Source organism: Pseudopipra pipra, chromosome 1, assembly GCF_036250125.1.
Source record: "Pseudopipra pipra isolate bDixPip1 chromosome 1, bDixPip1.hap1, whole genome shotgun sequence".
Classification (NCBI taxonomy): Eukaryota; Metazoa; Chordata; class Aves; order Passeriformes; family Pipridae; genus Pseudopipra; species Pseudopipra pipra.
This window is the reverse complement of record NC_087549.1, coordinates 102708097-102732185: the sequence shown is the minus strand read 5'-3', so window position 1 is coordinate 102732185 and position 24089 is coordinate 102708097. Positions and strand designations below refer to the sequence as shown.

Genomic DNA, 24089 nt, shown 5'->3' with positions numbered 1-24089 from the left:
GAGCTCTGTTAAATAATACTGAATCCATGGAGCATAAAAAGTAAGAACGAAAAAATCCCCTGATACTGAGGTCACTGAGTGACTCTCTTTGAGATTGGTGTTTTCCACCGGACCTACACATCCCCAGACAAGCTCAGCTTGCCAGAAGCCCTTCATTTGACATGCCACCTCAGAGCTGGTAGTGTCAGCAATTGCTGGACATCCCAAGAGCTGAGATCCTTACTGTTCTGGTGCCTTTGGAACTGAAATCCTATCCATGTGGTTTTGGACAAAAAAAAGAAACTTTACATGCAAAGCTACTGAAATACAATTTCATGCCTTTGTTATATGGAACACTGGAAACATGCACAATGGTCTTTACATTATAAAAGTGTATCAATTAAGCCTCAAATACAATGTAGCTCTTAAGGCGAGCCAGTGTGGCTTTGAAAGGTTCTGCTCACATTTTAAAACAAAAACTGGCTTTAATCATACAGGAATGGCTCGTGGATTTGTAAGACTGGTAGAAAGTTTTCTGAGAAAAGGCCTTCTCAAGAGACTTCCTTCCTTCCACCTTCCAACTGGGTGAATTAAACTGTAACAACTAAATGGCATTCATGTTTCTTACTTCAGCCAGAAACAAGAAATGCACATATGGATAACAAATGATCATTAGATGGCATGCAAAGCAAAAATTTTTGAAGCAAAACCAGATCCATCGTGAAGGCTTAGAGTAACAAAGTGGATAAAGGTCTGGTCTCTAATTATAGTCCTGAGACTGATTCAGTGTGTAAACATTGGCCTGTAGTTGCGTTTTTCCTTGCAGCCAGTCAAAATACCTATGGCAATAGATGACATTAGATTTAACCACTTAAATTGTCACTTTTAGACATCTAGATGGAAGGTGTTATAGGAAAACGAAGCATTATTGTTATTGTTATTTTTAACAAATGTTTGAGTTAAGATGAATCACTTACTCAGAGGCAAAACAAAACCAAAGAAACATTACATAACAAGAGAAGCTCAGCCTTAGTCAACTCAGTGTTTTGCAACATAACAGCTACTTCAAAACTGAGAGCATTTTGTGGTTCCCTACCCTTCCTCGCCAACAAACGTGACGTAGAGTTTGTTCCGCTGGAGCTCCTTGCGTGAATATGCCATTACCTGGTTGAAGGTGCCTTCCAGCAAGTGGTCACGCCGTATAATTAACCTGCAAAGGGAGGCAGAAATAAAGATCTAATGACTGAGTCTTGTGTGAACTTGTGAGGCTGAAAGTAAACAAGAGCTGCTAAAGAGAGACATTTGTTCTCAGAGAATGCAATAAAATTGCATCTGCTGGTGCATGTGCTACTTGACCATTATGGGTTTTCAGTGGGTTGTTTCATTAGGCTTTTCTATGTGCCTCAAAGGTGAATTTCTTCACAATGCCGTGATTAGGTTCAGAGCGTTGCTAAGACTCTCTGCAACAACCTCCATGTACAAAATATGGTAGAGAGGGCTGTGAGTTTCCTGTGTATATGAGGTCACAGCTATCTGGAATTGGCCCCAAACACTTTCCGGATTTAATCCAGTTAATGTCCATGGAAATACTGCTTCTGTAGCAGGGGAAGCAAAGGGAGTATCAGCCTCTGTTTATACAACACATCTCTCTCTCTCCTACCAAGCTCTAAAACAACTTAATGAATTGTACTTTTAAACACCACCTGTGCAAGAAATCCTTCTTGTTCATATGTTCATGGACATTTTAAGGCAGACCTTCTAAAATATAATTCATGTCTGCCTTGGACCCACTTAGGAGGACACCAAAGATGATAACCACCAGCTAGGACTCCTGAACTCTGTAAAATTATTTTGATGATGATGTTTGCCTGAATAAATTTCTTGGCTTCACACATTTTTTTCCCCACAACAGATGTCATTTGGTAGGAAGCCAACCTGACGCACAAATTCAACCAGATGCCCAGGAAATACCTTAGAAACACACAGTCCTTTGCTGAAGTTGGATAACTAGACTGAGCACAAGTAAGTACAGACTCAAAAGCCAACTAACAAGATGTCTGGAAAACAAACTCCACAACCAAATCACAGAGATCCCCAAAATACAAGAAGAGTGGCAGAAATCTCTCTAGTTCAAATCCAGGAGGGCTACTGACACAAAGAACGATGGGAAGCTAAACCTGCATGTACAGACTAAGTTTTGCAGGGTCATATTCTGGTCCTGAGTTATACTGGTATGTAGATGCAAAGAATTTAGAGTCATTCCATCATTACAATTATGTAGCTGTTGCTAATATGTGGTGGATGTTTGCCTAAACAGATGATTCTCCCACTAGCAGATCATAGGTATTTGACATCCCTGTTAAATAGGTAGGAAACAGGAGTGTGAGAGAATTTGAATCTATAAGAAATAACCTCCACATAAAAGCCTCTTGAAGGTCACTTTTTTGCAGATCTTATCCTGCCCTGGTGGTTCATGTACAAAATACAATCTCCAGTGTCTTTTCCATTCCCTATCACTGTCTTAACGAATAATGACAAAGAACAAAGCTATACTGTGTTAGACTATTTAAGTGATTTGTTGTAATACTCACTTAATTTTACCTGGACCTTGCCCATACCCTTTGGCTTCAAGTTTTCGATAGAAATTGCGCAGCTTGGCTTCAAAGTCCCTCCTGTATGGAGAAGGTGCTCTTGCACTTGCTCTCTGCAGCCCTGGAGGGAAAATGAACAGCATTGTAAGGTGTAAGGGGCTTTACACTTTTCCAAATCATGCGGCTTATGTTTCCAGACAGAACTGGCTAATAAATTTGATAGGAACTTTTTAAAGGTATACAGTGTACTCAGGATTACTTTTGTTTTGGCATCAATGGAGTTGTAAATTCCTATAATTCAGTGATTGCAATGACTTCCAGGGGCTGCACCTTCTTCACTAAAAGAACTGTTAAGCTCACCTTGTGTGTGCCTTGTGTTGCCTCAGCCTTTAACTGTGATTGATCTCAATGGAAATTCAAGGATCAGAAAGGCATGAGAAAGACTGACATGCCTTACTGCCACTCACGGTCAGTGGCATTTAGGTTGTCTTTCCCTTTTTCACTTTTAAGAGATCTCTCTCCTCTGCACTGTATAGGTGATCTCCTTACTTGGCAGGATTAAACCTCTGGAACTCAGAGCAATGTTTCTCACTGGAGCCTAGCACCCTAGACAAGCTGGGAATCGGGTTTCCCCTGCGTTAATCTGACTGTATATTAAACATCTCCAGCTATCAACACCAAACCCCTTTGTGGAATCAAGAAAAATATCTGTCAGTAAGAAATACTAAATTTCCCTATTATGATTCACACATACAACAGATTTTTTAGCAGTTTGGGACCTCCTTTGTATTGAAGGCTGCATTCTCAAAGTATCTGACTATTCCTTTTGCATAAACAAGTGCCATGCCATAAGGGTGAAAGAATGGATCCATGAAATCCCATTTCTCTATCTCACTACAAAAGACAATAAGAATAAGACCTTTGATGAGAAATCTGGCAGCACATGCTCCACAGGAAGTTAAAAAAAAATCATCACTCTTAGTGGGAGCCCAATGTATTGTGGTTGCCAGGATGGAAGGACATTACTAACTGTCTCTGCTAGTAAAACAGAAAGGCATATTTACACACAGTGTAAAGAGAATCCCTTGTGAAACCTCTTTCTTCTGTTGGAATTTCCCACACACCCCTTCCACCTGGACATAAGAGAATGGGTGTTCTCCTGGGCTCTAAAACCAGTGACAAAAATAAGCAAGCAGACAGTATGTTGCCAGGAATGAGTGTTTTCACAAGAGCAGGTAGAGATCAGAGCAGATCTTTTAACAGTTTCCTAAGCCACATTTGTGCCAAATACTTAACATTTTTGTCCTGTAGGAAACTTGTTTATGATCTGTCCTGATGTGGAGAAGGGGAACTGTATTAACAATGGTGGTAAAACTCATCTATATGAACTGTCCTCCTATAGACAGGGGTTCAGCATTTAACTTCTTCACAACAAAAAATCGTTTAATTTTCCACAGCCACATCCAAGATTTGAATTTCTCTTGTCCATTAATTTCGTTTGAAATCAGATAATTTAAATGAATGTTCAAAGAAGCTCAGTCAAAAATGGATTTCTTCAGATCACATTTCTGTCGATTCTCTCAAAATGGCCACTGGACACAGCCATGCGGTGAGACCGTGGTGGGGGCCGTACATCTTGGCAAAAGGGAGACATTAGCTCCTCAAATTTCTATAGCATAAACAATAACTACAGAGACATAGCACAGCTGGAAATAACCTTCTCAGACAGCATGTCTTTCTGGAAAATATGTTTCCTGTCAAACCTAAGTTAATGGGCTCAACACGGGAGGTCAGACTAGATGACGAAGATGATCCCACCAGCTCCTAAAACAGGCGCACCTTGGGGAAAAGAGAAGTTTTTGTAACACTGAGCAGAGGAGACTGAACTTTACAGGGGTACTGAAGTATTGCAAAACACCTTCAATTCGGAAGATGCACTTTGCTCCTGTAACATAATATGAATGTGCTTCCACGTCAATGAGTTATGCTTGGAGTACATCGTTCTCTTATCCTAATCCTTTCCAACTACATCAAAAGCAGGAAAATACCTTCTTTCATTTGGACAGCTTCTGATCCCTGTGTTTCATCTACCACTAACATTTCAGGAGATATACAGGAGCACTGGTAACTGATCCAACAAAAAAGCAGCTGGGTCATATTTGGAATGGTCCCTGGAATTAGCAAGCTGGCAGCTGATACTGGCTCTAAATTTGCCCTTTATTATTTACTAGGAGAAATACCAAAAATGCAAGATTTTGTCTTTATTTCCCAACCTCCTTACCTGGGGAATTTTGGGGTGATGAACAGGGTGAGCAGCGAGGAGAGAAACTGTAACCAGGATGGAAGGCAGCCTGCAGTGGTATGTAGGACATAATATCCTCTTCAAAAAGGCTGCATGGAGAAAGTCATAGGGAGAGATTTGGTTCACATTCATCACATGAAGGTATGTAAATATGCATAATGGTGCAAGTCCACTATGTCATAAGTTTGGGTGCATCTCTGAACTCATGGATTCAAAAAATCCACAGGTTTCCCAAATATGTCCCAGTCACCAGTAACGAAGAACAAAATGAATGTTATGTTTTATGCTAACAGTGGCTCAGCCTACTGACAGAGAGCAAAGATGTGAGGCTATGTTCTAAACAGGAGCACCTCCAACATGTTAGCAGTGAGAAGTAAAGATACACACATCTGTCTCCCAGGTTGTTTTTCTTGGGTCGTATGCCTTCATACAGCTCAGTGCTTCGTCCGTTCAAATTAAATTGATGGGAATAAGCTGTAAACTTCTAGTATTAAGCAGTGCTATTACAGCGTACCACAACCACCTGGGTTATGCAACATTCTCCATGTAAGACCAAAACAATGAAGTAAGTCCTTATCTGTGCTGAGGAAAAGTAGCTAGGACCTAAAGACCAAGCTCTCTGGTTCCAATAAAAACTGAAGCCTTATCTACATTACCCAGACAATGCTCACTGCATTGAGGTTTCATGCATGTGTGGGCAGCACTGCTGCAGTAAAACTAGCAATGTCACGAGCAGCTACATTATTGTACTGAGAAAGACAAGGTTTTTTTTCCCTTTTCTTTTTAAAAAAAGAAACAAGATTTTTTTTCCATTAAAAGGAAACATTTTGACCTGATTCTTTTTTATCTGCTACCTCATGGTAACAGCTATACTGACTGAGCTGACTGGGATGGAGTTTACTGTACTGATGGATGCTTCCTTCCAGGAAGTACAAATTGGCAGATATACTATGGCTGAATTATTCTGGATGGCTGTCAGTATGACCTGATTTAACAAAATCTTTTCAATTATGCTGAGAAAGAGCCAAATAGCCTCTGTGGTACTGTAAGTAATGACATCATGCTATTGATCAAATTGATTACCTCAGCAGAATTACTAAATCTGCATCACAGGACAATTTTTCAAGCCCATGTGTACCCTCTGTCCGAATGTAATGGATCTTCTCCCTGTAAACATAAGTGATATTATTGAGAAGAAAGAAAAAAGAAACAGAAAAACCCCATGCCATTATCATGGCATGAACTATGCATAGAGTTTTTATTCCTTGGTATTTTGCCAATTCCTGTTTATCTCCTTACAAAAATGGCAAACATCTTATATGCCTGATTCATTTTCTAATCTTACTAACATAAAATTGCAAAAAAAAAAAATAATCTACTCCTGTCACTCAGTTCACTGATCCAAAAGCAAGAGATTTTGTTCTGTATTCTAGAAAACAGAATGATGCTTAGTCCTCTGAGTTCATGTGTAAAAATCAGGTCACCGACAGCAGACTTTCTGTTTAAGTCTAGAGCTAACTTTTGTTAACAGAATTTCCAATAATACCACTTCCTTTCCTTCCATCAGTTTTATCTGGCAAATAACCCTCTAACATATACTTGATATGAATTGATCACACAGAGATTATACAGTGTAAACATATGTTACATGTGTAAAATTATACATTTTGCTAATAATGAGCGGGAAACATAGGATAGGACTCTATCAAAAGATTAGGATTATGGAAGATAGATACCTACACCCCAGCCTGTCAGTGTGTTTCTAAAGCATTGCAGTGTCCAAATATATTTATTCTAGTATCAAGTCAAAATATTCTACCTCAAGACAAGGATGTGCTTCAGTACCTTGCTGAGTGGGGCTGCAATGTGTGGCAGAATCAAGCTCTGTAAAAGATGGGCATTTGCCTCCTAGGAGTTTGGTAAATACCTGCTGTATGAGCATTAGACAATAGATTGGGATCACTCCTGACCCAAAGTATAATCATAGGCAATGACCTGGAGGCAAAGGGCTCAATATCCTGTTACAAATCTCATTACACACTGGCTAAGCTGTCTAGTCCTTATCACTAGCCAATTTTTTTCTCTGCTCAGAAAGAGATAAAAGCATCATCTCTTCTCTGGGAAATGAGAATTCAAACTACAGCTGAGAAAAAAAACCAGCCTGGAATAATTTGATGGTGAAGACGAAAAATTCTTAGTTACAGAAATGTACATCCTAAATACTGAGTGCATTTTTCATTCTGTCTCTCTCATTTTATTTGAACGTATCAATTCCTCCAGGAAGGAAGTCTAATCCTTACACCCAAAGAACTCTTTGGCCCTCACAGGTAAACAATGTGTCAGTAAGGCTACCAGCAGAACTTTCTGCACTGCAGGAACTTGAAGGTACTCCTTCCCTTCTTCAGCAATCCTGCAGCTGTGCTTCTTACTGCACAGTACAAACTAAAATCTTGGTCAAACTCTTAGCTGGTGCATACTGGCATTGCTGAGACTGATTAACACCAGCTTAAGTTCTTGGCCAAAACAATTAATTCAAACTTTGGAATTCGAATGAGTTTAAATTGTACTGGCAATTGGTTCTGCTTTTTTCATTTTTGAAAAAATCTAATATGAAAGGAACAGGTATAAAAAAAGGAAGATACAATTTAACTACTTTGGAAAGGACTACCACTAAGTCAAGTGAAAAAGATTAGACAGGAGTACAATACACTTCATAATAATGCTCCTTTTTATTTATAAAATCTAGGGTGATTATGTCCATGATATGGGTTTAAATCCAACCACGAAGTAAAATCCCTGGTTCTGCTGGAGTTACTGGAGTTTTGCTGCTGACTTCCATCCAAATATAATTCTATCTTCTGAAAAGCAAAGTGATAATTGTAGGTGAGGACAGAGTTTCTGCCATTCAGTAATACTTAGAATAGAGACTAGATATGCCACTATTTGCCTATAGTTATTTTGGTTCTTCTTACTTCTTGAATGTCTATGGAAAATAACTACAGTAACTACATGGATCCTGGTGGTCCACACCTACTCTTTAATGGTGACAGTTCCATACGGAGCCCAAGTTCATCTTTTATACCACAGTTACTAGAATTTGGTTTTCCCCACTACAAGAAATCTTTCCTGGAACTTGGTTTCAGCAGTCTGGAAAAAAAGCTGTACCTGAGTGCATGGTTTCTGGCCAAGCTGGGCTGACGCTCCTGCAGCATCTCAAAAATGTTGGGTTGGCGTAAAAATGCAACAATCTTGTCATTGTAAGCTGGAAAAGGAAAAAAACAAACCTGAGGCTTTATTTACCTTTGAGGGAGCCCGGTCACATCACCATTATTCTGCAGGGGCACACTGACCTCGCTGCCAGTGAGGCATAGGGCAACATGAAGCAGTATGTGTGGTTGATGAGAAGTTGTAAAAAGCACTTTTGTGAGCACTGCTTTGAGAAGAAAAGAGAAAATTGGCTTACCCAGAGGTAACGCCTCATGATGGTGCTGGTTTCGAATAGCTGTTACAAGACTATTGCCTGGTCTGGCCAACAGGGTGACTCCTCTGTTTCGAGAGACTTCAGAGGCCTACAACACCAAAGGAAAGGAAAAGAATGATCAAAATTGGTTTCTTATCTTCTGTGACCTTCAGAATGGTCCACGATGCTGACTGAATGACAGAAAGCATGCATGAAAATTATAGCTTTATACTATAGTCAAATTAAAAAAGCTAAGTAATCCTGTGCTTCCAGATGGAGATGCACCATTATCTACACATATTGCACCTCTTTGATGCTGCAGTGAAGTCACCATAATCCAGAAGTAAATGCAAGCTAATGAAGGTATTGCAGTGATGGAGTTCTCTGGTTCAATGAAAAAAAAAATCTCTGTAATATTATACAGTCTCTTGTTCTAGCATAATTGCATTTACTTCAAGGTTTTTACAGCCATGTTAATTTGAAAAGAGAAAAAACCAATAACACTGCAACATGTTCATTCAGCATTGTTGAAGGGAAATTTAATATTGGAAATAATATGAGGAAGGTATATCTATGCAGTTTACAGGACAGAAAAAGGCTGTATCATCCCAAAAGCAGGTTGCTTAACATGCACAACCAGAAACAGAATTTGAATTGTATACACTGAAAAAAAGAATATAATCTAAAGAGCTGATAAAAGGAATAGGAAGAAGGAAATTTATCACTGCCCCTTAATTGAGGTACCTAAAGAAAGCCACTGTTCTAAACATTCTATCTAGTGAAGGGAAGCAGGAAGGCAGATACACTGAAAGACAGGTAAAAAAGTTTTGAGGATATTACGTGAGGATATTAAAAGCCAAACAGTGAGGTCTGGCAATCTTCAGTAAGGCACTGCTGGGTAACTCTCTGGGGACTTGTGCAAACTGAGGAGAACTGCCTCTAATCTTCCTCCAGAATACGACCTTGGTGAACCCAAGAGAAGAATGATAGAACGGTTTGGGTTGGAAGGGACCTTAAAGATTATTTAGTTCCAACCCCTCTGTCACGGGCAGGGACAACTTTCTCTAGACCAGATTGCTCAGGCTCCCTCCAACCTGGTCTCAAGCACTTCCAGGGATGGCACATCCACAACTTCTCTGGGCAATCTGTTTCAGTGTCTCACCACCCTTATAGTAAAGAATTTTTTCTTAACATTTGCTCTAAACCTAACCTCTTTCGGTTTAAAGACATCCCCCCTTGTCCTGTCACTGCAGTGTAAGTACAGCCTGTATCAGGACAAGATGCATTAGGAATTCCAACTGCCACTCTACTGGGCTAATAGCTGCTCCTTTCTCACCGCACAAATTGTAGTACTTGGCAACCGCTTCAGGAAGAAATTGCCCTGACTCCAATATTTTAAATGCTTAGTTCTCCATCCAAGCAAACAGTGCCAACCCGTTTTCAGTGGTACGGCCAAATGCCAGGTCTTCCAGCTGAATATAAATGAAAACTGAGAAGCTAAATGTGACTTGGCAAGTTGCCTTTTGGAGCCCATAAAGCATAAAATGTTTATATGTAACAAGATACCAATCAATGCGCTTGATCCGCATCAATACACAGGTTAAACAATGAAAAATCTTAACAATTCTAATTAAACATACTGCAATTTAAAACACGAAACTGCTGTGAAAGTGCATGGCGAATGCTTTGCTCCATCATTTGGTTATGAATTCACCTGCACCCATCTTCCGCCCTCGTGTCCCTCTCACAGCCTCATGGACCAACTGACACTGCAAGTTTAGCTCAGGCTTAGGCAGCTTTTGCCCTGTGACCCTCCCCCCTCACAAGCGCTGTGTGGTCATTATGGCACTCACTCTGTGCTGTGGAAGAAAGAGGAAGCTTAGGTTCAAGAGGTGCCCTATGATTCATTGCCACAGTGGGCATGAAGCCCTTCCGGGAGCAGCCTTTTCCTGGGCTGCCTGTAGGCAGCACAGTCAGAATTACACACTGACCTGTGATCAGTTGCACTAGTGAGGGTGTGTGGGATGGTACTAAGGCACTGTGTTGTGCTCAGCTTCTTCACTACCAGGGAGCTCTGGAGATCAGGTGAGGATGCCCCTTCCTCAGGTCCTTGTAGAACAGATTTGCATGGGTGTACAGCCTGTTTTTAAGGGTGATCTCTGACTCATCCTTCACAAAGACAAATCCTATACCCTTGTTGCAACACGTGGATTTACTGATCAGAAGATAGAAAGGGGGAAAGGGACGAGTAACGGAGGAATTAAACACATCTGCCATAAAAATCAGCACCAGTTGGTATTTGCTCATCAGCTGGGAACTGTATGGTATTTCTGCCCAGCCTGGGCCTAGTTCCTCCCTTTGCTCATGTCACCTGATATACTTTTTTTCTTTTGGCTAACTTTCCAGTGCCTGGACATATTTCTCCTAAAGCAAGAATTCTGAAAGGAAACATGTCTAGTGCCCTTGAAAAGAAACCTTCACTCCCTTCTTCCCTTCTTCCCAGTTCTGGTTTAACAGTTAAAGTCGGGTTGTAAGAAGCTAAAGCTGGGTTGTAAGAATCTAGTTCTGTACACATCTCAATATAACAAAATGCACACTCTGTGGTGCTTTTCTTCATCACCACACTTATGCATTGTTAATGCTGTGTTTGCTCTTTACAGATTTACACCTCTCAACAATTTTTCTCTGGCAACACAACAGGAAAATTCCAAGCCATCTAATTAACTTTCATTTTGCTAACACTTTTCTTTCCAATCTTTCAGCTAATAGAGTACAATTGATTGCTCCAACTCAATGTCTGATCACAATCGCCTTGTCTACTTTGACTTTCTAATTGAATGACTTAATTTCGATTAGCACATTATTCTCCAACTAAAAAAAAATAGAGTGACCCCTCTAATGATTTAGTGACTGGATTCATCTAGTGCAAAGCAATCTTATAGATTTATGTCAGGGTTTAACAGCTTTGAAATTGATACTGGGATGTTGCAACCAGAGTGGAGAGTCCAAACTGTCACAGGAGCCTTTCAAGACATAATACTCTTTCCTGGGTTTTATATCACTGCTGGATTTGAAAGGCCTGTTTGAATCCCACTGTGGTTTGGGTCAGTAAGATTTGTATACCGCTATAATCCAACACCTCCTCTCCTTATCTTGCTAACCATCAACTCTTGCCTCTCCACTGTGGATGCCTCCTTCTTTCTTCTTTCTGTGTTTAAATTCTCCACCCTATAATCATGTATGTTGATTTTCACTGCAGATGGAAAGTCCCTTAGAGGGAATGGAAAGCAATTCTGACCTGTTCTGTTTATAGCAGTGGCAGAAGGAAATGAATCACTTAGTGATCTATCTTCTTTTAGTTACTGATGGCCACTACAGCTACATGAACTTTTCTTCCAAAAATCAGGCAACCAAGAGTAGCATCAACCACCTTTTTCCTGTAAAAGATTTATACCTTAAAGAAGTGCTTACTAAAGAATCTGTAGCATTTTTGACAAATTTATATATCATGCTATTTAATATCAGTAATCTACATAGAAGTTTTTGCAGAGGTCCTTTATTTCATTACCCTGGCTCTTTTTTATATCCTCTCTGGCACCCACAAGTTTCATTATTCTGCTCTCCTTCAGGTTCATTTGACATCTGTACATAATGTTCAAAACTGCTAGTTGTCTTTCATGGTCCTTCATACCATCCCGGTGACAGATTCCAGGGGCCACACCATCTGCTCAGCAAAGAAACCAGCAGGCCTGCAGACAGCTGACACATGGCCAAGACAAAACCCCAAGTGTGACTCTACAGACATGATTTATAGGACAAAAGAACATCCAAATACACTTGGAGGAAATGGCATGTAACATTAGGCTCTTAATAAATGGTCTGAATTGTAAAGGGTTGAATTTTTTCCTTTAAAGGGCTTTTAGGCATCAATCCAAAGTCCTTGGATATCAATGGGAGTCTTTCCATTGGAGCAGCAGACACTTCCAAAGGGGAAGCTACTGACTACAGCAAGGGTGCAGAAGCACTGTAGGACCTGGGCCACTGAGACTGTGAGGTGACAGTGCCATCACTGACGGCTCCTGAGACAGAAAACCCTGTTTCATTGTCTGATTGTGCCAAATCAGTGGCCTCAATGAATAGTTTATAATTTCCCCAGAGAATCATTACTCATAAGTACTAAGTACTTTTGACTCCCTTCCCTGTACTTGATATTTTGGGTTTATTGAAAATTGTTCCTTGCCAGTCTTGCCAGTGCTTGCAGAACCAAGTGTATTTTTTGGGCTAGGTCATCTGAGTTGCTCGGTGGTGTTTCCATCCCCGACATGGTAAATTTGCAAGTAAGCCCCAGGCAGGCATGTACCCAAATATGAACTGCCCTGCAGGTGGCTATCACAGTCCTGCCAGTAATTCAACCACAACAGCAACACTAAACTGCAGGCTGTTGGCAGAGGGAAGTTGCTAAACTGGTGGGAAGATATGATTGAAACAGATCCACTGATACACTTCTATCTTCAGAAAATGTTTCCATATTCACTCATGCCCAAACTACTCATGCTAAACTACTCATGCCTTTGATCCTGAAGAACTGACCTTGCACCCTAGTCATCTCCTGATCCCAACCCCAGCTGGCAGTGAGAGGTGTCAGACGGGTCCTACTGCAATAAATTAATTTCACAAGCATTTCTCTGGGTATTTTGCTGGAAGAGGAAGATCCTTTCACCATAATTCGCCTCTACCCCTATTCAGCATCAATCTCTACAAATCTTCAATTGTAGGGATTTGCTATATGAAGAATCTGGTTGCTGGTACTTTTTCCTCCTTAAATTCACAATACACAACACAGTATTTACGCTTTCTTTCAGTTATGTACATGGCCCTCAGTGATAAAAGTCATCCCCATGAAACATAGGAAAGATGCCTAATTTGACTGAAGCTAGGGAAGCAAACCTCAACATACATTACTACACTACTGGTAGGGAGTATATAATTTCAGAGTACAGTGTCCCAGTGGGGACTGAAGAAACATATGAGGCTGCTGAAGTATCAGGCTACAAAAATAATGAATGACTCGACTTTAGTAAAGCAAGACCAGAACGTCATATATGGATTCTTCTTTTAAAATCTATTTTGTCATCATTTCACTTCAATCAATTTTTACTGCTTATTATTTTATTCTGAAAGCCATCAAAATACAAACCTTTGTTACCAACAAGCTCTGAAATAAACCCTTCAGGAAGAAAAAAAAATCACTTATTGTCTTTACAAGATAAAAATTCATAAGACAGTCTGTTTCAATGCCTTCCAAATATAAGAAGTGCTTTTAGTTCTACAGAAGACTGCTGTCAAAAGTTCCTGGATTGATACTGGCATGGTTACCTCTCCAGCGCTGTAGCTACGAAGTCGCTGAAGATGTTGCCTGTGAGTCAGGTGATTAGGGAGACGACCGTTCTGCAGCGGAATCCTGGGATCTATGAAGGTGGTAGCACGGCTATTGTGGTCAACGAAGAAAGACTGAAACACCAAGGAACAATGTTTTTTTATAAGAAAACGGGCAACACTGTGATAGTATCGTGGGAACACAACATGACAACCACTGGCAATTGTGTCAGAAATACCTTGGTTAAGTACAGTCCATGGAAGATTTCTGCAAACAAAAGGACTGTCTTACTCAAAGCAGGAATAGCTCTTGGAAAATACCTGAAGCTATGTAGGTCAAAATCACGTGTAATGGCCATGGTGTAAACAAGACAGAAGAGAATAATATTATTGGGAAATGGTGCTTTAGCCTATTTGGTGGTTCCAGAAGTCACTCAGCAAAGCTTCATTGGACATAGAGACACTATGAGTCAAATTTTGCAGGCACAACAAATCTACTCTGTCTCAAACTTTTTTGCCAGTCCATTGCTGCCTTGGCTGTGCTGTGATATTCTGCAGAAAGCTAGAAATACTTTGAAACATTTGTTCTTGAAGTTTTTTTTCTGCTTCTAAAATAACTCTGCTTGCTGCTTGTGTTGTTTAAACCAAAACGTCATCAATTTTAAGACAAGAAGGAAGGAAACTTTATTAATCATGTAGCCTGATGTGGTGTGTTAAGCAAGTGATTAGTTTTGTTGGCACCCTTACCTTGCCCTGCTGGTCAGTTTTTATCTCCCAGCCACGAGGAAGCTCCAGTCGGGTATCAGCAAACATGTTGATAAAATTTACCAGGTCTCTGTTGTGCTGATACCGCTCAAAATTACGAGCATCTCTACGAATCTTCAGAATCATATGCTTCAAGCAGGTACTGTTAGTGAAGACCCGATAGGCACTCTATGAGATGAAAAACAGAAGTGAGGAAAACCAGTTCTGATGGAAAAACAATGTATGTGGTTATTTTGTGGGACATATGCCCAAAGAACTGAAACAAATACTACTGGAATCAAGAAACATTTCCGTCTCATGATTTGAATGACTACTTTACATGAACATCTAGAATTAAGAAATACAATCTGGAAAGTGAAACATCCCACATGCTGTCCACAATTAGCTTGTGCATGAACTATCTTTCTAATATATTTCAAAAAGACAGTCAGCTGAAACATCACATACTCAAGATGCCTGTAGTTCTGCCCATTTCGTTACTTTTATTGGTCAACAGAAGCACTGCTTGTATGCCTGGATGGTGCCAGAGAAATGCAAAGACAGCTGTGAACATGTATTTATGCTATAATTGAAATCAAGATACGTGTGATAGGATTCATGAACTCAAGAGGACTGCAGTGCAGATGTCTACACCAAAGATTGCTACCTATGGTCCCTATATAGCCACAGGACAGGAACAGACACTTCTAATTGTCTATTTTTGGAAGGTGTGAATTGTTTCCCTGTAACTGAATATTTGTTTCTGTGATGACTACAAAGCATGTCCGATGGAGACATTTCCATGAGTCAGATGAATGCCACACCTCAGGCAGCAAGTTGTATCTCACAATGGGCATTAAAAGCACCTCGTAGAGGAACGTGCCCTGATGCAGTTCAAGCCAGTTAGTGCTGATCTGATTGCAGAAGAGGGGCTAAAGTGAACTATATTTGTTGCCACAGTACATTAAATGATAGAATGCCACAAAATAATGCTTGTGGTGACAATACAAAGGCACATCCAGAGGCTACTCTCGGAATCTTTCACTTCAGGGAAAAAGCTCCTCAAGACAGAGTAGAAAACATCACAAAAGTCTGCAACCTTTCTGAGCCTTTCACTAGAGAGAAAATGGGTGCCTTGGTTTGTTGGTCAGCCCAAAGGATTGAATTATTCATTAGAGTGATAAAAGATCACTGGAGGACTCACGTCTCCAGTGAAGTGAGCCCCAGAGTGCAGACCTGGAATATGTCCAGAGAATCTGTCAAGAGAATCTGACCTAACAGCTTTGAATTCTTAATTTCTGTGTCCTTTTAATGCATTTTAACCACTATAATGCAATAAAAAATTTACAAGTATTATCTTTATTATGTAAGGATTTACTGTGGTGGCACCACTGAGAACACTCCCTGTAGCACAGGGTCCCTAATTATGGCAAAGGTTGGTAAAGGTTACGAAATCACAGAGATATGATCTCTGCCCTGAAGATATGACCTGCTTATAACCCAGGAAAGCTTCATGGTCACAAACCGTTAAGATCCCAGCATACTCTATAACAAAAGTTGTATTTTGATCTAACGTATGATCAATGACTGTCTTGAGTATCTCTAAGCTGCATTAGGGAAGCAAAGAATGTAATGTAGTTTTACCCCTCCATGGAAATAAAATATCTGAAAAATGAGTGCCTTTCCCTTTTAATTCTGTCAGATAATATTTTCCAATCCCAACCTCACTGGTATAATTAATACCTTGAAATTTTAATAGGGGCTTGTGGTTAAAATATTACACTTGTGTTAAGCCAAAAGTTATGTGAGGCCATTATTTCTGTACAAGTTGAATCTGTATGAGCACTTGACAGATATTTCAATAGATTATTCTGGTTCTCGCATTAGAGACAAGTTTATAAGCTCAAACTGAAGGCCTCTTTTGGCTTTGGCTTTTTTTTTTATTTCAGTGAGAAATAAAACTGGGATTTAGACCGTTGTGACTGTTCCTTACACAACTATGGAATCGGTTCCTCATTTTTCAAACAGCTATACTGACTGAAAATTACATAGCTCTCAGCTATAAATCATCACATATCACCCTGTCAATGTAAGAAATTGTCTGCACTCCATAATTTAGTTCATGTAATGTCAGACGAGGTAATATATCCCCTTCCTCGGTAGGGTTTCCTGGGCAATAATCTCTGGCACATGCTTGGAGATGGACACCTGGCTTCAATCCACCAGGTGCCACAGCCAAAACCTGATGTCTGTAGTTAGCTAAAAACCTGTGCTGAGGCGACTCTCCAAGTGTTTTACTTTCTTTTCCTTTCAAAAAGAAAGGTCATTGCTCTCCAGAAATGAATGATTTTCCAAATATTCAGAAGTCATGTGTAGATTCCTAGTTGAACTACATTCAAGACACAGTAAAGTAGGACTGCATCTCTTCGTAGGACTCCCCTATCTGCTTCCTCCTGATATTAGATTTTTTTTCCACTCCACTATAGGTTTGCAAGAAAATGTGTAGTTTTACTGTATAAATGAAAAAAAAAAGATATTTTAATTTTGAAAATTCATTTTTATTTGTGTTTTTCCCAAAATAGCTTCACTAACTCAAGTCAGTATTTCTTTTACTCCATTATGCCTGCCTGATTTTCGGGAATGCAAATTGCATGCGTTATTTTTTCCCCTCTATTTCCCTGAGACTTGGCAGTATCTGAGAAAGATTTCTCAGGATGGTGGGCTCAAAAGGCAACAACCTTACTCCCTGCAGCAGCAGACAACAGGATCAAACAAGCTGAAACCAAGGATTCCTGCTTATTTCTGAGAGGAAAACGCTAATGAGCTTTTCTGTACCATGGAATTTCTTGTGTGAGGCAGAATCCCAGCAAGAGTCTTGTTGGAGCAGCCTGCCTGTAGTGTCCCCAGCCTACTCTGGTGCTGAGAAAGAACAGCTGAACCCTATGTCACATAACTCAAATTCACTAGCCATTCTCCCTGAAGGCCTGGGGCGCTGCATTTGGACTCAGAAATCAGTAGTGCGAGAGAGCAAATCATCATTACTCACATAGTTTGCATGCAGCACAGTGAAGAACTCAGGATTGGTGATGAACTTCACAGCTGGAGACTGCAGCAACAAGGTGATTTTCTGAGAATTCACAGGAGAAAGGGAACCTTCCCTCCTAATCTCTGGACAAAAAAAAACCAAACCACAAAATATTATTAATGTAGTGGGAAGCACAGTCTACTATTTAACCTTTAATGAACAGCTGCAAAAGTGACAGTATAAAAAAGTTACCACCTGCCTGATGCACTTACTTCTTGGCATTCCCAAGACTAGCCTGCTGGCAAACTGACAGAATGTGGTGCCTTGTTTACCACAGCAGTGCAGGGGCTGGACAGCTTTCTGAACTGTGGGTTATGAAACTCTGTGTCATATCTGCTTCTGTCTCTAAATACAATGTGACCTCAGCAGTTTATACCAGCTGATGGTTTGGTTCAGCACTGTCACCCAGGTCCATACTGGTTCCCCCCATTGCTGATTTTAGAGGGATCTGATCTCCCAATCCAGCATTGCTCTTTACTTTAATTGCATTATTTTTGGCAAGTCCATGGTTTTGGGGACTTTTATGGTAAAGAAAACAAAACAAGACACAATAGGATTATTTTTAATCTGTATCAAGTAATGAAGCACAGGATCAGAACTGAGCATTTGAGAATGTAACTCTGTAGAGATAGAAACTCCTGACCTTCTACAGACACCAGAAAAATATTTCCTACCATGGAATTATGGCTTGGGTGCTCTGGCATTTTCAAATAAAGCCAAATTTTATTTGCAGTCCAAGGAAATTGGATGCAGACATCATTAACAGAATAAATATAGATTACCTTTTCTTATTAATTATAACTTTTTTTTCTTCCTGTTGGACACATTGTATTATTTTATCCACTTAAAGTTGCAGACTGTATCCATTGCTGGAATTAAATTCATTTATACTGGCTTAGAATCTGGATTAATGTGCCTAAAATGTATTCCTTCTGACATTTTTCATTTAAATTAAAAGACAAATAACAAATGTATCATACTGCAGCTTTTTTTTTCTCTAGTGTGTTTACACCATTCTTGACCTTTTAATTCTTGGCATTTTATACAATATTGACATTTTCTCCTAAAAACAAAGCAATTATCTATAGCAAAAACCATTTCCTAATAACTTATGATAACATTTATTATACCCATTAGCTCGTTGAGTTTAAAATAAAAGAGTGAACGTTACATAATGAACTGAACAAAATACTTAATAGTGGCAACTCCTATTAAATTACTATTTTATTATGTTGGCTATGATAGTAAATAACTATACATATTACAAGTAATGCTACATTACGTATAAATACTAAAATTACAATGTGTACCTTACTTCCATTTCAGCTTCTAACAGAGAGAACTGTGATCTCCTTAAATGATCTAGTGTACATAGAAGTCTCCCATAAATTGCAACACAAAAGATTGCAAGGAAGCTTTAAATATCTAATGTTTAACATAGTTGACAAAATTTATTTTCCAGCTAAAACCACCCAGTGGATCAGGAAAACAAACAAAATCGAGTATTTTTCTAAACTTTTTTAAAAAAAGTTTATTATGTCTTTGTGTAATTTTTTCTATTCAACATGGAAAACTAAGAAAATTCAACCAGATATCATGTTGGTTCTTTGCCAGTGCTATTTAGAGAGGGATGGCAAAAAGGTAGCAAGAAGTCAGATTTACTTGTGGCAGACAATACAGAACACAAAGTTAGGTAGCGGTAAGAATAATCCAGAGGAAGAGAATTGGTTAATCATTTTGGTGGTGCAAATTCTCAAACAAAGCAGTTATTTTTGCATGGCCTCAAGTTGCATAGTGGGCACTAGTCTGATTGCTGGTGCTTCTTACCTGAAACAAACACTTAGGCTATGGTTCCCCAAATGTTTTAAGAAAACATGAGTCTGACTATCACCAAAAAGAGTAGAAGAGACCCCTGCCATCCCATCCTGTCTTGGGTACACATTCTCCTCTTCTTGGTAGTGACACTCATTTTTGTCTGGTCATCTAACGAGATAAATGAAAGAACCATTCTGGCTGTAAATGACAAGGACAAGAAACCAGGCTATTTTTCAGGCAGATCAGTTCTCCACTCTGGTATGGGGTCCTGTCACATAAATTAGTGAGGAGCAAAAAGACAGCTGTGCCAGTCCACAGCCCACACTTAGATCAGCTCATAGCTATCACAAAATTTCAGCTTTAAAAACCACAAGTATTTCACACTTGATGCCAGGGCCACTGCAGGTGCAATCACATAAGCAAATGTGGCAGTGCAGAAGTCAGGCCTAGAGAGAAGAAACTGCAATGCCCCAAGCTAAAAATCACACTGCAGCAAAAATAAGACAGCACCATTTTTACAACTACTGGGTGAATAAAAACCAGACACCTTTTCCATTTGAATTTAAAGTAGTCTTTTACCAAGGTAAAAATGCTTTGTATTTTTTGTAGTAGTTGTTAAAAAAGAACAGAGGACCTTTGTACCTAGCATTATACCTGTAGCTTCAGGTCTAAAAACTGTTGCTTCAAGTCAAAGTCTTTTTTTTTTTTTTAATTAATCTTTGCAACCTGGTATAATAAAGTTCCTGTCTCTCCTGGAAATGCAGATTTCCCAGAGCTGAATGGCACTGAACATGCCACTCAAAAGCTTTCCCCCCCATACCTGAGCTTGGCTGAGAAGGCTCTGCCTCAGAGTCACTTCCTCCTCCAGTGGGAACTCTCTCCACCCTGTTGTTTACCACAGCATCATCGTCAGTCCGCTCTGTTGCGATTGTTCGCTGGATGTTTTGGTATCTAGATGTATTCATAGAAAGGAACACCATACTTTAGTTAACAGAGGAGCTTTCTGGTGCTTTCTACCTTAACTATCAGCACTGTTTCTGAAGGATTCCAACACTTCTGTCTTCAGCATCCAGCAGAGTAAGAGCACACCCGACTCTTCTTTGGCTGGTGCAGGTGCTCACACTTGAGCCAACCACTTCTCTGCAAACATGGCATTTTGCAGTGACTAACAAATAGCTACAGAGTCAGGAATACCCAAAGGTTAAATTTAAACAGATGCTTTGGATACAGGTTGCTACTACTAGGCTTCTTTTTAAAACATCTGGACACCTGGAATCTGAAACAACAGGTGGATCATGGTTCCTCCTCTCATTTAGTCTTATGGAAGCATAACTAATGAAGTAAGAATCAACCCTGTGACATGCTGAGTACCCTTCAGTCTTTCTTATTAAATTATTGGATGCACGTGCTCAACCCTAAAAAGGCAAAAGCTATTAAAAGTGTTCACAAAGTATTTATTATGATGCTGCATGGACTGCAGTTGTGAATACTTCCATTTTGGTAGGCAATGGAATGTAAACTAGTAGGTGGTGTGACCTCAAAGAGCTACAATTTAATTGATATGACAGCCACAAAAAAGTAGAATAGGTTGTAACATGATAGCTAAGTGAACAGTGTGAAGATAAAAGTGTTATGTCCATTTTTGGAAATCAGTGGGATTGGGCATTGGTGGTGACTAGCTGTAAAACAAGGAAGGGAAACAATATAGAATAAGCAAACAACAAGTGAGGAGGGTGACAAAAAAACTCTGAATAGAAACATGTGAATATCTTTAAAAACTATAATGTCATTTGCATTTTAATCAAGGAATTAATTGCCATATTAGTTGTTGTCAGTGGACCTGATCATGGTCTTAGGCATGAGCTCAATTCTAAACACTTTACCACATCAGGAACAAATATTCTGGAGTGTTTTGAATTCACACTACAGAAAGCAAATTCTCATTAACTAGTTCACTCATACTCACAGATGAATGAGTGAATATGTTTTCTTTGGTTCTATTGGCAAGCTATGAATTTGTCTTATATGAGAAGAGAAGAGAAGAGAAGAGAAGAGAAGAGAAGAGAAGAGAAGAGAAGAGAAGAGAAGAGAAGAGAAGAGAAGAGAAGAGAAGAGAAGAGAAGAGAAGAGAAGAGAAGAGAAGAGAAGAGAAGAGAAGAGAAGAGAAATCATAAGGAGAAAGAGAAAGAAAGAACCGGAATCAGGAAGAAAAGCAAAAATAAAAAACAGGCTATCTTAATTATTTAATTAGCTATCTTAATTAGCTTTTACTTCACCCCAATATTTTTAATCACTCTTTATGGATAGCATTGCCGTACGTATTTGAAGGGGATGGCTTTATTGACTGCATTTAATCTGATTCAGCATTGTTTGTCTTTCATTTTTCTGACTTATACTCTTTTCTCTTTTCTCAACTCGAGTTCAGACTTGCATATTTTAACTACTTTTTCTCTCTTTATTTGTTAATGCACACTTTATTCCAAATTTGAAGTTAATTCCTCAAGGGGACACAGGATCATTAAAGACAAGTAGTTAGGATTTGGCTTTTTGATATCTCAAAAGACTTCATCTCCAGTAGCTCACTGCAACTTAATCCTAAGCAGAAGGCCTGGAGATAATTAAGAAAAATAATCAAAGTTTTAATAGATTTATGCCAAACTTTCACAATACTATGTGTCCCCCTACAGTACTCAAATTCATTTGAAGCTACATTTAGCGTATATTTTGACAGTTTAAGAAAACATTCATCTTTACAAGGAAATTCTGATAGCAGGTTTTGCTACAGCATGAATTTATTGCAGTTTTAAACCCCCTGTTTCAGAGCTACATTTTACAGTTTTATTCACTTGACTGCAGGCAATTGAATGAATGTTCCATTCCAGTACTGGAGGAGTTTTACAACACCCACACACAACAAAGGGAAAAGGGAAAAAGAAAGGGAAAAAAACCCCAAAACACCACCCCCCCCCCACGTTCATATAATCAAGGCATATAAGCACACATATAGAAAAACCTTGTACCTTCGATTTAATTAGATGGTAGAAAATCCCTATTGGCAACCCTCAAAGAGTAACGCTAGCTGTATGCCAACAAAAGGCTGTGCCTTTCCTTTGGGTCTCAATACTATAAAATAACCTTGTATAAATACCAGAAAATGCCAAAGTAATTGGACAAAACATTGAAAGTGCAAAAGTTATGGGAATGCCTCTGGAAATTTCAGTAACTGTTCAAAATGATTTGTCAGAGAAATGGAGATTAAGAAATACCATGCTGTGGCTGTCTTAACTATTGTGGTTGTAATTTCTTATGTTACTTATTATCTTTCAAACAAGTGCACAGACAAATCTAGACATACATACGCTGCAAAATATCTTCTCAACAGAGCTTGGACAACAAGGGCTGTTATCTGCTTTGCCAACAAGTAAGTAAGTAAGTCAGGTAGTGCTGCAGAAAATGAGCAAGAGCCTTTAAATAAGAAATATGGATGTCTCTTTGGTGTTTGCCCAACACCTGGATTCCAGTTTTGCATTTCCTGTATCCTCAAGTGGCTAGTACAGCTAAAGGGAAGCTTGGAGCACAGAAGGAAAGCAGGACTAGGCTTAATCACAGCTACAGGTTTCTTTTTCAAGCTGAATTTCCAAAGCTTTGTGGTTTTGGCTGGGCTGGAAATACCAGGCTTCCTTGTAATATTTTGGTCTTTCCATTCCCTTCCACAAACGAAACCAGGAAGCCAAAAAGTAAGTAAATTGATTTAAAAAGAAAAGTCACCAAGTTTTTTCAAACTGCTGAGTGATTTTGAGTCCAAATTTTGTTTGAGGTTAGTGCAAAAGTTCAGGCTGCTGCTAATTCTGTCAGCAAGGTCTATGCTTGCTGTTGCCTCACCTAAAATGATTCTTTCATTTCAAAAACATTTCAAATTGTGAACTTTGAAATACAACAAAACAGTATTTCTAAAATGAGTGCTCAAAACAAAGCCCAATCCTTCACAGTGTTGATAATAACTATTTATGAAAAGCAGCTTTCCTCACAATCCTGAAATGTGGAGACATGAAATATCTGAAATTAGATTTAGGACAACAATAATTTAAAAAATCCAGTCAGGCTGAAATTATAGAAACGACTTGTCACTGGACAAATGCTCAGAGTATGAATCGCTTTTATTAGAATCATAGGAAATGTTCCAAACTTGGTAACGATAGAAGACTTTCATATTCAGCTTCTTGAATCAACAGAGCTCCTTGGCAGACAGTAGAGAATCACCAGCTTTTTTCCTTAGCCCCAAGAAGTCATGAGAGTTCATGTTTAACAAATGGCAAAGTGCTTAGTCTCCAATGGGACTTGGGTAAGGAGAGATATGCCACTGCTGAAACCCCTCCATACTTCTCCCTTTGTAATTGGATATATGAATACTAAAAACAGAGAGATCCGAAGAACATCAGCCTTATTAACTGTCAGTTCCCAACACAAGCTAGTGATAATCACATCATAACCAAGACAGGCAGACAGCCTACATGAAAACATGGCATAATATGAAAGAAGGAGGTCACAAAGACAATGTCTATCCTTCAGTGTCTGCTGTGATAGCTGGTTTAATGGTTAACCTGCATTAACTAACAGAATGGTAAATCACTCTCACAAGCATTTATTCCTTCCATAGTTGTGATGTGCTTCCATGAGTTCAACCTCAAAAAAAATTTTTAAAAATCTGATATATGTCCACAACTTTTCTGCTTTCTG

The 24089-nt window shown here is 39.3% G+C and overlaps 1 protein-coding gene across 10 annotated transcripts in view; it reads right to left on the bottom strand.

Annotated features, from left to right (window-relative positions):
- The window catches only part of HECW1 (HECT, C2 and WW domain containing E3 ubiquitin protein ligase 1), a 261005-nt gene that overhangs the window by 40163 nt on the left and 196753 nt on the right, over positions 1 to 24089 (bottom strand). For all 10 annotated transcript variants that reach the window (XR_010433682.1, XM_064668439.1, XM_064668418.1 and 7 more), the window contains 10 exons: positions 20173 to 20303; positions 17499 to 17620; positions 14456 to 14641; positions 13709 to 13843; positions 8336 to 8441; positions 8038 to 8134; positions 5956 to 6039; positions 4852 to 4961; positions 2571 to 2691; positions 1076 to 1189 (listed from right to left, as the gene is read on the bottom strand). Coding sequence is in view for 9 of the 10 variants with exons in the window: in XM_064668439.1 (XP_064524509.1) it covers positions 1076 to 1189; positions 2571 to 2691; positions 4852 to 4961; positions 5956 to 6039; positions 8038 to 8134; positions 8336 to 8441; positions 13709 to 13843; positions 14456 to 14641; positions 17499 to 17620; positions 20173 to 20303 (1206 nt within the window). In the remaining variant the exon portion in view is untranslated. The remainder of the gene's footprint in view (positions 1 to 1075; positions 1190 to 2570; positions 2692 to 4851; positions 4962 to 5955; positions 6040 to 8037; positions 8135 to 8335; positions 8442 to 13708; positions 13844 to 14455; positions 14642 to 17498; positions 17621 to 20172; positions 20304 to 24089) is intronic.